Source organism: Aphelocoma coerulescens, chromosome 7 (genome assembly GCF_041296385.1).
Source record: "Aphelocoma coerulescens isolate FSJ_1873_10779 chromosome 7, UR_Acoe_1.0, whole genome shotgun sequence".
In the NCBI taxonomy this organism is placed as follows: Eukaryota; Metazoa; Chordata; class Aves; order Passeriformes; family Corvidae; genus Aphelocoma; species Aphelocoma coerulescens.
In genome coordinates, this window is record NC_091021.1 from 20,322,230 (window position 1) to 20,340,089 (window position 17,860).

The 17,860-nt window shown below is 40.2% G+C and overlaps 1 protein-coding gene across 2 annotated transcripts in view; it reads right to left on the reverse strand.

The window, feature by feature from the left end:
* The window catches only part of CERS6 (ceramide synthase 6), a 112,981-nt gene extending 95,353 nt beyond the window's left edge, over nucleotides 1–17,628 (reverse strand). For both annotated transcript variants that reach the window (XM_069020744.1, XM_069020743.1), the window contains exon 1: nucleotides 17,245–17,628. In XM_069020744.1, the coding sequence (XP_068876845.1) occupies nucleotides 17,245–17,414 (170 nt within the window). In that variant the 5' untranslated portion in view covers nucleotides 17,415–17,628. The remainder of the gene's footprint in view (nucleotides 1–17,244) is intronic.
* Between the last annotated feature and the right edge of the window lie 232 nt (nucleotides 17,629–17,860).

Consider the following 17,860-nt stretch of genomic DNA (forward strand, 5'->3'; position numbering starts at 1 on the left):
AATGCAAAACTCACTTTGTGTTAATCCTTTGAATAGTGGTGAGATAGTATGTCTGTATTTACCTAAATGATACTTCCTTCTTTAATCTTTCATTTCTAAATACTGCCCCAAAACGAGAAACATAGTCTGAGATTCAAAAAGGTGTTTTTTCACCATTCTATTCAACAGATAAATTGTTCAATAACTTGAGAAACTTCATTTCCGTTAGTATGGTTTCTTGTTCCACAATTCAACCAGAAACGGGTGCCGTTCTTTAATGATGTCTAGCAGAACAACATTGTCAACTAGGTTTGCTTCCTATATGATGCAAATTTTATTTTTACTTCTAAAATACCAGCTGAAATTACATAAATCAAGCTGGAAATTACTTTTTCCTCCATTTATTAAAAAAGCTACTCAAACAAATGTTTTATACAATTTAACAATAGCTCTCAAGAACATTCAAACTGTATTAAGTAAAGAAAGTGATTTTTTTCAATTGTTTAAATTCCTTCTGTTAGATCATTAATCGCATCTTATGACTGATAGTCTAATGACAAACTTAACAGAATATCTCCCTTATGAAAGAGGTGTTTCTCAATAAGGAAATAAAATTTGCAGATTTTTTTTCCTAAGCCTCAGTTATTGGGAAAATACCTATGAGTCTTTCAGGGAACAGGTCTTGTCTTTTATTTGGTTCTTGCCATAATGAACATCTGCTCAGTCTATAAATTAATTGTTGAAAACATTTTGTGCTTCTAGATGATCCAGGCAACCATAACTGCTCTGGCTTACTAGAGAACATTACCATTTCTCTCACACACAAGGCACACATCCCTCCTTACAATACAGCATAAATCAAGAGCAATTATTTGGCATTATTCTTAATGCCATAAAAGAAACTTCTAGCGCTAATCAAGTCATAAGAGTAGCACACTATTAGGTTCCCTAGATGATTTAAGCAGTACTTTTGTATTGTGATAGCTTAAGAATATGAAGGATGCCTAGCTGATTTGAAATGTTTTTTATCTTAAAATCAATAATCCTTTTATCAGTCTTGGTTTGCCAACAGCAGAGTTTGTCAGGCAGTTTCAATGGGGAAAGAAAATTCCACTTTAGACAACTCACTGCAAATAATAATATTTCTCTTTCCTGCAAAAGGCCCACAAGACTCAAATTTCAACTACTTGCTCCATGCTCAGGGTCTCCCATTGTTCTTGGCTATACTGAGGTTTGTCACCTCAGCTATAATTCCTCTGTTCTTGGAACTCTCAGCTCACCAAACAGAAATTGGCTCATTTTAATATTACTTTTAACCTCTACAGATGCAAATCACTTTCCCTAATGACATTTAACATAAATCTCCTGTATTTCCTTTCAGTTAACTTTCATACCTGTTCCTGGTCTCATTGACCATCCAGGGTCATGGTGAATGATAAGGATCCGATCTATCACTAAGATCTTCCAGAAGTAACAGCACCTGCATTTTCCAACCAAACCTGGAAGGTTATTATTGATTTAATTTGGAAAGACAAGAAATGGGGCTATCCCTCCCAAATAACAGATTTCTAGATGCCATCAGCAGAGATAAACAGACACCAGTCCATAATCACTTTGGGTCACATTAGCCAGCTGGCACCTCTTAGCTGTCATCTGCCTTCATTAAAGATTCTGCAAGAAGATGGGGGTGGTGCCTGGGCATGCTACACCCTTCCATGTGGGACAGGACTGCAATGACACAAACACTATGGCTTTCTTACTGCCAAAAAAAAAAAAAAAAAAAAAAAAAGAGTAAGATTTGAATTCTTCTTAAGAATTTTCAGGTCTGTTCCATGAACAACTTGAGGAAGACAAAACATACACACATCAAGCCTCTTCCTTGCCTTTGAATTTAGAAGTGTATCTGAAGGAAATAGTTGCAAACATATTGTTTCTGGTGACACAAACAAACAGGCATTCCTGGTTACACCACATTCCACCCAAGTGCACAGACTTACATCATGGTCATGTTTTCCCCCCACACACTGTATCTTTAGTCCCACCCCCCTCTCCCACACTCCAGAATACACCTGTGTGCTCCTTCCTATTCTACTTCTCTGCCCCATTCCCCCCTCTGGTCCTCAACCTCTCCATTAATGATTTTTATATAGCAAGTACAGGAAGAATTTAGCGAGTAATTAGTTCTCTAAACTTTAAATTTCAAGTAAGCAACAGAAGTGTCAAGATATTGAAGAGCAGCAGATTGTCACACCACAAGTCATGTGGTTGCTGCACTGCATCTCCACAAAAATTATCTACATTACTCACACTCATGAGGGGGTTGACTTGTCGTGATCTGTCATTCGAGATGCAAATATTTATTGATGGCACAGAAGTATTCCAATTTCTGCTTTTATTACTCATTATTTTAGCACTGTTAAGTGGCTTTGGAATACCAAATTCACTCAGCCTGTTTTACAGTAGGACCAAAAGAACTTACATTTTATTACTATTTTGTTTATACCATAAATAATCCAGCTGCAGGACAAAGATCTAAATCTAGAACTATAAACTGAGAGCTAAAGCACATTCCACTAGTGTGCTATTGTCATAAATAAAGCCTAAGAGGAAAAAGCCCTTCATTAAAATTGCAACTATTACAAGAGAATAACTTTGTAAGTAACTTTAATTTTGTGTCCTAAATACCATCCAGGTGTCCAAAAGCATTATTAAAATACATATTTTTAATGAGCTCCAAAATTTATTTCTTTTTAGCCAAATAAAGAGGACACATCCCTTTGGTATAGAGCACTGCCACACACAGCAGCCCTCCTCCACTCACAGGTCCTCATGCGAAGCATTATACCACGCTTAGTGTAGAATACCATCAGCATTTCCTTCTGCTGGTTTTTCACCTTTACACAGTCTTATTACATGCAGCCAGTGACCCAGCCATCATATTATTTATGGCTCAGACCTTTCTCAATATGCATTAAGTTTACTTTATAAACCTGTGTCTGAAAACACCCTTTCAAAACAGGCAAATAATCCCCTGTACTATTATTGTTACTCTATGCTTTCAGTACAATTTCAGAGGTAAGGAACAAGAAAGTAAAAACCCCTGACTGTGTATGACTCTTCTGAGCACCCTGTAAATGGATGGTAAAGCAAGGTGATACCATTAAAATTAAGACAGTATGACAGCTTACATTTTGCTATCATAAAGAGTAGCTTTTGTTTCTTTTAACTAATAAGCTAGAAAATTTCCAGGCAAGACAATATTTAAGAAGGTGTTAAGAAGCAAAAAAAGCTAACTCTCCAGTGGCTGCTAGAGCTTGGAGCTGAAAGTGCCTTTTTTCAAGATTTGAGTTCTCCAAAACAGATTTCTGGTAAGGATTCCCACAAGCCCTGCATGTTTTGTAGTTAATTTCATCTTCTTCCAGGTCTGTCCTTGTCAAACTAGGAATGGGACTGATTAATGGTGCTCCTTCAGAAGTGGATGCTTCATACAGTTGATGGCCACTACCAATCACTGAGACCTTATACGTATAAATCTAATTTAAGAGAGGGGGAAAAAATATCCCATAAAACTCCAGTGTGAAGGTGAAATTTTCCATCTTCCTCCTTCTGCTCTATCCTCACATACCCCAAACATATTCTGAAATTATTCCAGGACAGAAGCAACTGCACCTATAAAACTGGACTAAACAGTCCAAGGGGAAAGGAGCTTAGGAGCTCAGCAGAACTGCATTAAGTTCTAAAACCTTCTTGCTATCTGTGATAGTTCTCACTAAACAATATGAAAACTTTTTAGAACCAATAAGCAGTTACTGTAGTTATGTTCATATTATAAAAAAAAGATGCCAGGCCCTACAATAGATTACTCAAAATAATCAACAGAAAACACAAACACACTAACTTTTAGTCCTCTGCTTGACTGTAATACTCAAACATAGACCTTCTGAGGTCCGGAGCCTCACTCTTTCAATGTCAACAGCAAAACCAGACCAATATACTTTTCATTACTTTCCCATGGGCCAGAAGTGTGGAGGGTCAGGAGGACACAAGGCCCACTCCTGTGATTAAGTTTTCTGGTTGATAACTGCTCTTCTGTAGGCAAAGCTGAGAGGGAACATTGGCCAAGCCTTCAGTTGAAGAGAGCTCAGTGAAAGGAAGCTGAAAGAAAATACAGGGTGGATCCAATGAATGTGTTCATTATGCAAGTGTACTCATTCAGAGGCCTCTTTATGTCATTCAATATAGACAAATATTTGCAGCACTACCAGGCAAGGCAAAAATGCCTTGTTGTGAAGCAGAGTGGAAGACTAGTTGAGACAGTAATGGAGGTCACCACTACAGCCTGTTATAATATCAACATATATACATACCCAGTTATACTCTCTAAATCACAAAATCATCACATGTGGAACAAACATGATGATGATCATCATCATAAGAATGACACTTTTCTTTTTGTTTGTACTCAGAGCTCTTAATAGCTGCTTATATTGTTATTCTGGCAGTGACTACAGTTTACATAGAACACCTGGGTTCACATTAAGCTACCTGTCACATGGACTGACAGCAATGCAGCTGCCGCACACTGCCTACTAGGGCAACGCCTGAATACTATTTCCAAGCCACCCTATATGTATAGACAGGAGCTACAACCACTGCACAGATGTATCAGACCTTCTTCTCCACCATAAAGTAGCTTTGTGCAAGAGTAGAACTGAGGCAGGACACAGGAAGGTCCACAAAGTGCTTACCAGCAGCTTGTCACTGAGCAGCAGGCTCAGTCTTTACTCACTATTAGAGATGTTCTTGTTAAAGGCACCGAGGGAAGGAGCAGCAAGGCTAGCACATTGTCCCTTCCACCATCACCCTACAGTTCCATCACCCTACAGCATGCAGGAGCACTTCTTACTCTGTGAAAAAAAGAGCAAGTCATTCTTGTTAACATCAAATGTTAACTAACCTTCTGTGTGTGAGATTTTCTGACAAAATTAATACTTTACGGCTGCAATTATATTACTAGTTCTGAAAAAATGGAAGAGGGGGGCAAACGTGGCACTTAGTCAAGCAAAGAAAAACACAATGCAAAATAAAAATATATTATTTAATATATTTATATGTATGTATACAGATGTCTAGAGATAGAATTTTTTCTGCTTCCTAATTACTAAAACAGCAACCTAAATACTAGATTAGATCACTATAATTACTAAAACTCCATGGCTACCCATGAACATACAAAATGTCATAAAATTTCTGGTCTTTCACAGAAGTTATATGCTGATAAAACACCAGAACTCAGCAAAAGCTGATTTCTGATTTATATTGACAGAAGATCAGACTCAGGATGTTTGAGTAAATAAATTATATTTAAGTGTAATACAGATCCTCAAATCAGTTTGACCACCCCCAAAGAAACTAATTTACACCACCAGCAGACCTCACTGTATGCAAATAATCCAATAAAACTGCGTGACAAAACTCTCTTCATGCATGTAATACAGTTTCACAAAATCAATGCCCTTTTTACATTAAAATTCATCTAGGAAAACAAATGCTAATGTTGGAAGAACAACTAGAGTCTGATGTATGGACTCCAGGATGTTTCACAGGAAACTCTATGAGTCACTGGGCAGGGAGCATGAAAATCCCTGACGCTTATTTTGTCATGTATGACTTAAGATTTACCAGTCCATGTGCACCAGGCAGACCTAAAGCTTTGCAAGAGGTTCACAGTAGCCCAAAGTGAAGTTAATATAAGTCTGAAAAAGAGGACAAGATGCAATTGGTAATACCTGGATTCCCAAGATTGTTATTATATATGAAAATGAACCAATCTAGCTTTTTATATGAAATTTCTACATGAGAACAAGAAGAAAAGGTAACATGATGGATACCACTGCCTTGGCTCTTCATTCCAACAAGCTTTCCCCAAGACAGAAACCCACCACCACAAACAAAAAAAAAAAGTCAAACAAGATCCATAGTGACACCTTCTTATTGTGGTCAAGATCTCAAGTCAGCCACAAGTACTCAAGGAAAGCAGAAGTCCTTTGCATATTGTACACAAAACACTGGATATGGAGGACTGAAATCAAAGAATCACTTCATGGACCACATAGTTGGCAATATCCTTGCTTTGACAGCTACCTCCTTCTCTGCATATAGTCTCCCAATGTTCTGTGCTCTAGTCTGAGAGCTGGAAGAGGATGGCAGATTATTTAGCAGATGTCATTTTCTTAGTCAATTCACTTGGGTTATTTTCAAACCATTTAAAAAAATATTTCCTGGCATAGATACAGGACTTTACAGAAAGAAAATGTGAAGGAAGCTATAGTTTGTTCCTGATAAACATGTGAAGGGTTTTGACCAATACATTGTTTTTCACCAAACTGAGAAAGATTCTTGATAAAATTAGGATCAGCTTGAAACCCCTGAGAACCCTTAAAAATAAGTGTAAAAGCAGATGCTTCAAGGTAAATTTGACCTTTTCCTTCCTTTGAGACAACTTAGGAGATTTGTTATTAGTATTTAAAGCTCTAAACCACTGTGGTGTTACACCTGAATATTCCCACTGGGAAACAAGGCAAAACACAAGTAATTTTTATGTGATGGATACAAACTGCTAGGTTTTCTTCAAACCTTGGAGTCAGCTCTCAACAGAAGAGTAAGCAAGAAGTGTTCTATTTCTGCTAGTGCACTTTTCATCTTGACAACTGAAGGTAAATGTCAGCCTAGAGTTTCACACTCTTGCCATGACTCTAACAAGAGGTAATTTTTTCCTCCAATAAAACACAAACAAATAAACAGAAAAACAGAAAAATGAAACTTCCTGTGCATCATGCATATAGATACAAACTAGTTAATCCTGGTGAAGAATGTATGCTTCTGGAGGCTGGCAATGCTATGGAGATCTAATTTTTATCTCTACATCCTTGTCTTGGTAACCAAACCCATTTATCAGAGTTGGCTGAAAGTCAGGACATCTGTTCCTGATGAAATTTTGATATTTCTAACTTTCCATTTCATTCCAAACTGGAAGAAAACCAAGTATTTTTCATGTTTCCTATAAATGCTCTAGAAAATAACAATTCCAGATTAGCACACATGACAGTACCTCCAATTAGGAGATAGGATGTGTTTCTTGTGTCAAATATCAAACTGTTTCATTATCGCCCCAACCAGTGACATTTTGAAATATCTCATTTTTTAGACTAGTCAATATTTTACATTCACTCCTTATAACTATTTTTAATGTAATGATATTTTTTAAAAAAATAGAAAAAAGCACATTGTATCAGAGTGATATGATGCCACTGTGGTATATAAATTATCCTCTGTCACACACACATACTAATAAATTTTCAACTATGCATTTTATTACCAAAATAAAGAATTAGTGAATGTGAAATTAAAGACTGGCTTCTCTCTTTTTTCCCCGTAAGTCTGATTTACTCTTATTATCTTGAACACAACAGGAATAAAATCTTTTCCAGTAAGGCATGTGATTTCTGTTTTCTATTGTCTAAGTACCTCTCCCTGTGAATTTTTTCAGAACCAAAATTATCTTAAAGATATTTCAGCATTGAGAAGAAACAACTTAAGGGGAACAAAACTAAAATTATCCTCAAAATGGCCTGTTAAAATCAAATTTTATGCTGTAGGAGACTCAAAGCATCGATCCTAGAAAAGAACAGAATGTGTTTATTTCAAAGCAACTCAGACTTCATTTTGGGTACCCATAAGGTATTTCCTGTCTTAGATAGAGGAGGTCCACATCTATTTCTCAATTTGCATTCCATCTGCTCACACATCAGACTACAGTAAAATCAAAAGACCCATCCCACAGAAAATAGAAAATCCAGATGTCCATTCAATCAAAAGTTACATGCTCTGTCCTATTTTTTTTCTGTAGGCTTACAGTGAACTTCAACTTAATCCTCTCCTATTCAATTTTCCAACACAGTTTACAAACTTCATCCAGACATAGCTCTCAGGAGAGGCCTGCACTGATGTCATTCAGTGAGGTTTATGATTTCACACAAACGCCAAGGTTGGAAGAGACCTCTGGAGATCACCAAGTCTGCTGGATGGTCCATTAGTACAGGACCATGCTCATGCTTTTTGAGTACATCCGCAACTGGAGACTCCACAGCCTCTCTGGCTAACCTGTCACAGGTGTTTCAGCACCATCCCAAGAAAAAGTTTGTTATGTTTAAACAGAATTTCCTGCATATCAAATGCTTCTTGCCTCTTGTCCTTTCACTGTACACCACTAAGAAGAATTTTTGTCCACCAGAACTCCCAGGACTCCATCTACAGTTCAATTTGTCATCATCACAGCAATGCAATCACTGTTAATTTAGTACAAGTGTTGTAATACTGGGAAATGTTTGGCACTGCAACTGATCATATTTTCAGGCTACTCTCTTACCATATCAGTTCTCACCCTTCTCTCATACTACTGTGTGGGAAAACTTGACAGATAAGAATCAACCACTCAATTACCACCAATTATTGCTTCAATATATACACAACATGTTTCTGCTCGTGGTCTAACCACCTGCTTTTCTTTTTCTCAACAGTTTTTTTCTAACATGATGCCCATAACAGGAATTAATTATACCCAACTGGACCTAATCATCTCATCCAGAAGTATGCTTTGGACAACCACAAGTATTGAAGTAGGAAGTTTAAGAAAATCTAATGGACAAATGCAGAAAAGCTTGTCAACAAGCACACGTTCATGACACACTCATTTCCTAGACTTTGTTTTCAACAGAAGCAACTGGTCTTACCAGTTGCAAGGGGGATTCTGGTCTTGACAAAGCACTGGTCTCATTTGCTATAGCAGAGCTCAGGAGAGCCACAGCCCTGACAGTCAACTTCTGAGAGGCTGAGTTCACCCACCACCCCAAAAATTTCTGAACTCACTTTCATTTCATGTAGATTTAATTTTGTCTGCTTTGTCACACTGTAATGCCCACTGGTTTAAACTAGCATTCTGCATTTATGCTGCCCACTTACAAAGTTTCAGCAGTTGCCACCTCAAGGCTATTTTCTGTGCATCTTAAGGAACATGTCCTGTTCAAGCAGTCCCATTAATAAAAGTACACCAAGCAGTCTATCTCCAGCTACGGAGGCAACTGCATCTCAGCAATAGATACATCACACAGTCACAACAGACATGAGGAACAGCGAACACAAGGGATATTACAACATAACACCCTGATCTTCCTTCCCATTACTTCTGTGATCAGGAACTGCTTTCGAGTAGGCTCTTTATTTTGAGCTATAGAGCAGTCTTATTTCCAAATAAGCAATTCCCTGCCAGTGCAGGAAAGCATCTCTCATTAGCCTAGGCAGTTTAGCTTGTTTGTACCATTTCAAGGTAGACAGTATTGGTGCAAAAGCACTTCTCATAGTTTAAAGTTCTGTCAAACACCATAGAAGAGTATAAACAGAGTAGTCTTCGCTTTCACTCCCTTCTCAGTGAAAAGATGGGAGTCCCACAGACATGGTAAACAACAGTCCCAGTGGAAGTTCAGGTATCTATACAATGTCATATAAAACTGAATTCAGTCAGGAGCAGAGGTGAAAAGGCAGTGAAGAAATCCCAATGTTGAAGCGAGGTTTTCAGCAACATTTCTATTAAGCCTTTTTCTCTTTCTGATTGTGGAACTAAAAAATACTAACTTTATCTCAAAGGATGACAAATGGGCAGTGAGTAGATGTGATGACACCATACGTAATGTTATTTCACTACTGATAAAAATAGAGCTACCAGCTTTTGCAAATGATAACATTACTGCATGCACAAATACTCAAACAGCCTCAAGAATGTAAGATTTTATGCCAATGAATACATTCCAAGCGCTAACCTCTGTTTGTGCAACAGTGTGCACTATGTCAGCTAGATTTATTTTTTTAATATAGTACTATAGGTTATAGCCCTCATCCATACAGGAGAAACCAATACAACAAAGATATTACTAAAAGGAAACTTCTACTGAACTTGCACTGAGAAAAAATGCAAGTGATTTAGGTATTTTAACTATCTTAGTGTGACCTGTGAGTGCAAAGAAGGCTTTTCAACATTTCAGATCAAACTTTAAAGTGCATCATTTACAACATTAAAATGAATTTTAGGTTAGTGAACCTGAAAGATACTTCATAATACAAGGTAGTCTGGAGAACCTTAGCATTTCATTCTTCCCTGTGCAAAAAATAACTTGGATTAATAGCCAATATACAAATATATAGGTATCTTACATATTAAAAAACACATAGCATCGTTAACTGGATGTTACACTCCTTCACAATTCTGAAACTTTCTTAGTAATTGTAAAATTACCTTGAGAGTTAAAATTTGATTGTGCTACATCAGTAATAGTTACATGAAGCTTTACAATTGCTCAGAAACATTAAAGCTTAACAGCAGAATTTGCTATTAAGAGATGTAGTAACTACATAGGAAAAAAAAAATTACAGTTTAGTCTCTGGTTTTTGTGCAGAAGTCACAGCTTGTGTTACAGGTCCACCTGAAAACCATCCCTAAGATTACAACTGACTGTGCTAAAGACTCCAGTTCTCCCATTCTCCCACCCTGGCTGCAATTTGACTACTTCAGAATAACCAGAAAGGAATTGCCAGAAACTGGTGGATGCCATATGGTGTAGAGTTAGTCTTCGATAAGGACTATGTGCTAAAAGCACTTCTTCACAGAGGACAGAAGTTCTCAGCCCATCTGATTGCCAGAAACTGCTCACCTTAAAGCAAGACACTAGTGATTCCTCCTGTTTCAAATGATCAGACTCGCATGTTTCCCTTCCTTTCCCTTGACCTGGATCTCCCCCAAAATCTGTAAGTGCTCAGTGAGTGAAGAAAGTCACTCTGGTGGGAGACACCAAGCAATCAAGCTGTTAGATGAACAACTCCAAGAACTGTTCATACACATCATATGCACCTGATTGTCCATAAGGCGTCAACTACAGTCTTAAGTGTACTACTGGATATTATATAAGGTTACATCACTTACAAACGCTATATACTTTAATGCTGTAATTTTAACTTCCTTCTCAAAACTCCAAGACCACCTCAAGACATGCATAGAAACACCAAATGCTAATAAACTGTCAACCTACTGCAGGCATGGGATATTTAACAAATTGAAAAAAAAGAACAAACCTCCCCCTCCTCCCCCCCCAAATATGGTCAAATAAACACTGTTCAGCTCAGGTGTCAACCCTGTTGACAGAAACAAAGATAGATTTAAGGGAACACAGTATCCCAAATGTTCATTTACTAAATATTTTGGATGGACTAATAAGACACTGGTCTGCAGATGCAGCATACCAGAGGCTCTTATTTTTCCAAGAACAAATCCTTAGCAAATGCCTGTTAATCAGGGACAGAGGCAGAAGTAGGAGCAGCAAAAAGATACACAGGTAATTTGGATCCAATTGCACGGTTACAAGAATCCAGCCAGGAACCAAATTGGAGTTCCTACCAGTAACTGGAACCTGCACTCAGCCAAAACCCCACTAACAGTGGCTCTGCCTCAGTAATAGGCTCCCAGCACCCACTAGTGACCTGCCATTGAAATCTTTCCATTGGCAGAGCTGTGGTTTAGCTGTCATACTTCTCTCACATGGATATTTTAGGAATTAGTTTAATGGCATTCTCTTCTGGAGCTCAGCATGCATTTCCCATTTAACTCCTAATTTTAAGACTGACACTAATGCACATCTGTAAATGGCCCTACACAAAGGACATTCAAACTATTTGCATTTTATCCACTCCACCTTCTTTTAAAGGAACACTCTAAGCTGATGTGTGAACACACGACCACATTACACAACAGAGGCGTGCACCAGCCAGACTAGCAGGACTAGCTTGCGTGAGCATACCCTGCACTGGTCTGAGCTGGTAAGACAGAGAGGCCAAGATAGACAACAGCTCTCCAGGTACAACAATCATTTTGTTGGGAAGTATCTGCATGTGTGGCTGAAGCTCAACCCTCCAACCCTAGGAAACAAAATCTGGTTCTATAAAGAAAAAGATAAATGACAGAAAAGTAGTAACTTAAAGAATTACAGAGAAATGGATAGTACAACCAGAAAGATATAAATGCATTTTACAGCTACTTACTGCAAAGGCTCTACTGTTAGTTTTTAAAAAGAAATTGGTTTAGAGTTGAAAAGAAATAGTTTTTTAAGTTATTTTCTTTCCGTGTCTGTCTTTTCATAGAAGTTAGCAATTTCAATATCCTATTCAATTTCAATGGAATTAAGCACTTAGTAAGTAGTAATCGCACAATAAGGAAAAGCCCTACAGGTCATCTTATGAAAAAAATAAATTATAAAAAAAACCAGAGAAAGAACTGAGAAAGTTATTGTCAGTGAACGTATGCATCCACTTACACACAAGTGAATTACACCTGAATGATCAGATTTTGCCTAACACACAAGGAGGTAAGCAAAAAATCTATAAATATTACAGCCTACAAAAAGTTTTTGACAGAAATAACCATCAGTGCCCCACCCAACCTCCCCAGATGAGGTTTTGGGCTGCTGGAAGTACAGCAAGTTTGTACACTCTCTTCCAAAATTTGTATCCTGTCTAGCCTCCTTTTTGTTGTAAAAACTCACTGATACTAGATGTCCTAGGGAGTACAAAAATCAAATCTGTATGTGTTCACTACACACCAGAAACACTTTTAAGACTGTATGTATTGTCATCAGAATGCATTTTTATAGTTAGCAAAAAATATATATACATGCCCATACAGTCCTTGTATCATGTCACCCAGACCCACTAGGAATTCTACTGTGTCATATTAAATGAGAGTCAGCTGAGGTTGCCTTTGAGGCTGAATTATCATTATAACAGCAAAGTTTCATATAAAAGCCTCAATGTCTACAGCATCTTGACCGGAGTAATAGTGAATGATGTGGCTGGTTCAGTTCAACTCAATGCAGTGGAGGGCTGTTGCTACATATAATCAAGCTATCTCTGACCTTATGAGCCATTCCATCAACTGCAGAATATCAGCGTCACCTTTGAGAACTGCTCCCCATCAAGGCCAGATGACAATAAAAGCAGTATAAGCCTAGTTTGCTGATTCATGGAATGATCTCATTAGATCTGAGCCCAAACTGCTGCTCACAAGATGAGGGAAATAAAATATAGTGCAACTATAGTGCAAAGAAGAAATATGAGTGACTTGAATAGATGAGCCAAGTGTGAAGAAAGCAGTAATATCAGAGTACTTGACTCAGAAGATTGCTGGACCACATCAGAAATCTGTTTATTTGGAACTCCTTTTGGATTATTCAGTCAACTTCTCCCTTGAAAGAAGTCTCTAAAACAGAAGTGTTACCCTCTTTCATTGTGTCCAACAAGCATGCCAATTGCTGAGTGAATGTTGCTTTTGTATAAGTGCACACTCACAGAAGACATGTTTAGCAGTTTAGGAAAGGATGCTGCTTCTGAGCAATGATGCCTAGTGCAGAGGGAGAAGAGCCATGTTATCCCACAAACAAAAGAAGAAAAATTGTATTTGCCCAGAATAACAAGTGTTCTTTATCTTCTTTAGGGCAATCAAAACTACAACACCCTGCTATTAGTAAGACCAGTTTCACTTTAGCTTTAACCTGTCCTTCCCACACTAGAACTGGAAAGGATCCAGGGAGATAGAGACTACTGAGCACTTATATTATCTGAAGGCATTGTATAGTACAGGGGGTATCCTTAATTGCTTACATGCCTTTAAAAAACGTAGTAAGACACACAAAATGGATACATACTATGGTGAAATATGTTCCCACATTACCACTGCATTGCTAAACTCCTGCCGTCTTCCAAATTACTAGGTAACACTATCTTTATGCTTAGCTATTATAGTTTTCTAAAATGTACTTTGTGCTTAAAGAAAGAGATGAATGAGAAGGAAGGAAAAAGAGAAAAGGCTATTAAAGTATTTTAACACCTCATCCATAACTATGATAACCTAGACTTAGATATATCGACTAAATCTCATGTCTATGAGATTATACCTCACACCAAAGTTTATTTCAGGAGCACTCATCATCATCAGATCCACTTGCTGAAGCGATTGAGCACACAATTAATGTTCTAATCTACACTTTCATTCAATAGGGCTGGTCAGGGATAGCAGGACAAGGCAGTCAATAAAAAGTAGCTCATTTGAAAGGAGAAAAAAAAATTAGGAAGTGTCTAGATTATTTTCTTGTCTTGGTTAGCTGATTCACCAAACCAGTAACAAAACAACTACAACAAAAATCCCCACAGGATTTGTAATATAATCCGTAAATAATACGTGTATATGTATAGAACAAAATTTCCAGGTTCTATCATTTCAATTCCACCTACAAATATGTACACACAAATACATATGTATATAGAATATAAACAGGTATGTCAACTTTTAGCATTGCAAGTTGCATTCCCCAAACATGTCAAGAACTTTGTAAGCAAAGACATGTAAAGTCCAACTCCCCCAAACCATATTTCTTACTGATGTGAGGATTCATGAAGTTAGTGACCCTTTCTATGAAGCACAGGAAGTAAACCACACTACTCCAGCAGCCATTATTTTCAGCTGCTATGAAGCAGTCTGAAAATAATGGATATGAAACATGTAATCAGATTTTTAACACCTTGTGTCTGCTTACCTACCAGTATACAGAATTACAAGAGCACCTGTATTAGAGTTAGGGTATCTTATAAAACAAAACAGAGAATACATTGATGTTACAAATACTACAGTATAGACATAGATCTAAAATACATCTCCAAGTTTTTTAAAATGTATTACAGAATCTACTTTTATTTTTTCTTCAGTTGCTACCATTGCAACTACTAAACATTTGCAAGAGCATGTTGCAGGATGCAGCATGTACATCAGTCACCCACAACTCCAGTTTTGAAAGAAAAACATTTTCATACACAGAAGAAAGAAAAAAAAAATCAATTTTAAAGATATTTGTCTCTTCCCCCTTCTAAATCTTGTATAATTGCAGATCTTTAATTCATGATATGCATGAAGCATTTCTGTAGCTCCCAACAACCAAAGCACAGAAATCTGAAAAAAACAATTAACAACAAGCAATAATAAGGTTTGATCATTCCTCCATTCGAAGTCATATACAATCCCCTTGCTTTCATCAGTGGAAACAGGTCCAGTTGCTTTTGCTCGGCCTGCTTTAACAAAATGCTCTACATGAAAAATCACTACCGTACCGTGCCATGTAGATTAATCCCACACAAAACTGCCTGATCCTACTCTCACAGTGGAGTATTGAAATTTATTTTAATTTTAAAAGGAAAAAATACATACCTAAGTAATTGTTAATAAAACATTTTTGGTGGTCTGTCACCTACAATCAGGCTGGCAGAACATATTTCTAGATATAAATTTCAAAATCAGTCTAATGAGCACAAGAGAATTTTTAAAAGTACTGATTTTCTCATCCGTATGTATAACACTTAAAAATATAATTGCAAAATTAAAAATTACTTTAAATGAATTAAGAAAAATAACCAGAGTAAGTGGATACAAACTACTACATAATCAGAGTACCTTCTACAATGCTAACAACAGCCACATGAGAATTAGCAGAAATGTGAATTTTACTTGAGGCTGAAACTGTCTTTCTGACTAACTGTTCCTCCACCAAAACACAGTCCTGCTGTGATGCATATTGCAGTTCAGATGGCAAGAGGTGCAATATCATGCACTCACTTTCAACACTCAAACGTACACATCATACAGATTGCAAAGAAAAAAATTAATTATTTGACATCATCTAAAGACTTGTAATTGTACTCATTACTCCAGTTGTAACTATATTGCAGTATTTAACTCAACTGTTCCAATTAACTTTTCACAACCTCAGATTTTCAGGCAGATGACAACTTCTGCTGTCTTGTTCAGTAAATCTGTAAAGCAACACAGAAGTTAACAACAGACCGTGACAGCTTGCTTTGCTAAACAACCATGGTCCTCTCAACCAAGCTAGGAACACAGGCAAGTTCTAACCAGGGAGAGGGAATTCTTAGGAAATGTGAAGTGGTACCTGGCAGATCAGCTGTTTTATCATTTTTAAAGCATCTTTACAGCCCTTCTCTGGCATGTTGTAACTACCGGTTTTCCTTTATCTTCCTTGACTACCCTAATAGCATGCCTAGGAAGACAACACTGAAAACACGTAGGTGTTGGCATAAGGAATCGTTCTTTTGTTCTCTGCTGTTGAGGGAACACCACCTTTGTCAGGCGGCGCAGCAGCGTGCGCAAGTGAGCACCCACTTGGCTTCAGCTGCCTCCCCGTGACAGGCGGCCCCTGCCCAGCACCCGCACGGAAACTATACCGAAAATATAGTCACTGCTGACCGATCGCTAGTCTGACATCTTGTGTTTAAGTATACATATATACGTATTTATGTGTTTGTGAGACGTGGGTTTTGAGTTCAGCAACCTCGAAGAGCGGTGAGTTTGGTTCAGAGATTAACAGTGTCTGGCGCGTTTCATCACTGAGCTCTCACATCCGGACAGCCCCGGGAGTGTTCCGATACTCAACACGGACCACTCACTGACACCATCTGCACTGGCCACGCACAACTCTGCTCAGCCCCGCTGCCCCGGGCTGCTCTCCCCAAGAACCGCCCCTTCCCACCTGAGGCTCACGCTGACCAGCCGCCGCCGGCCCCCAGCCCCCCGCCGCGCAGGGGACGCAGCGCGGGCTTCGCCCGGGGTAACTCTCTGGAAAGCGGCCCTGCGGCGGGCGCATGGGCAAACTCTCCTGCCGGGACCGCTTCCCGCCGCGGCCCGTCGCCACCGCGCTTCTTGCGGAGCTTCCCTGAGAGGGGCGGACAGAACTCCGCCACAGCCCGTGGGTCGCCAGCAGACGCCCCAATCCGCGCAGGTGCCCTTCTACCCCCGCCCGCCGCGGCCAGCGCAGGTGGCGGGAGGGCTGCGCCCATTCCCGGGCAGACCTCGCCTCCTAGCGCCCGCGCCGGGCCGCGCTGCAGGCAGTGGGAACGGCGCGCCGGCTGCCTCCCGAACCTCCCACCTTCCTGCATCGAGCCCGCTACGTGACCGACCGAGGGGGCAGGGAGAACGTAAGGGCCCGGTAAGGCCGGCAGAGAAGCAGCGGCGGGGGAAGACGCTGGGCTGACAAGGCTTCTCAGCTGCCCTTGGGCCCGCCCAGCCCAGCCAAGCCCGGAGCGGCGCGGGGGGCTCGGCGTTACCTTTCGAAGAGCAGCCGGATCATGAAGATGCAGAAGGCCAGGGGGAAGGCGAGGTAGAGGTCCTCCGCCTGCGGGAAGGCGGCTTCCTCCGTGCTCTGCAGGTCCGCCCAGGTGACGTTGTGCGGCAGCCAGAACCGCTCGTTCCAGAACCAGGCAAGGATCCCTGCCATCTTTGCTTTGTCTGCCGCGGCGCCCCTCGCTCCGCTCCGCCCGCGGCGAGGCGCGTGTGAGCGGCTGCCGGGAGAGAGGAGGATGGAGGCGTGTGTCAGCCCCGCACCCGCGGATGATGCTGCGAAGCGGCGCCGTGCCGGTTCCCCGCCCGGCGGGGGCAGCGGCCGCCCCGCCTGTCACACGGCCGCGCCGGCCCCCATTGGCTCCCGCCCGCGCCCGCCGCTGCTCGAGGCCCCGCCGGGCGGTCTGGAGCCGCCTTCCCCCGCCCCTTTCCCCTGTCAAAAGACCTCACCGAAGCTCGAAACTGAAGAGACGCGGCCCGACGGAGCGGAGACCCCGTCCCAGAGGCGGTCACCGCGGCCGAGGCTGCCGAGGCAGCAGCGCTGTACCCACCGGGCATAACCTTCGCCTCAGCGCCGGCCCGGGGCCCCGCCGCCCTGGCGGC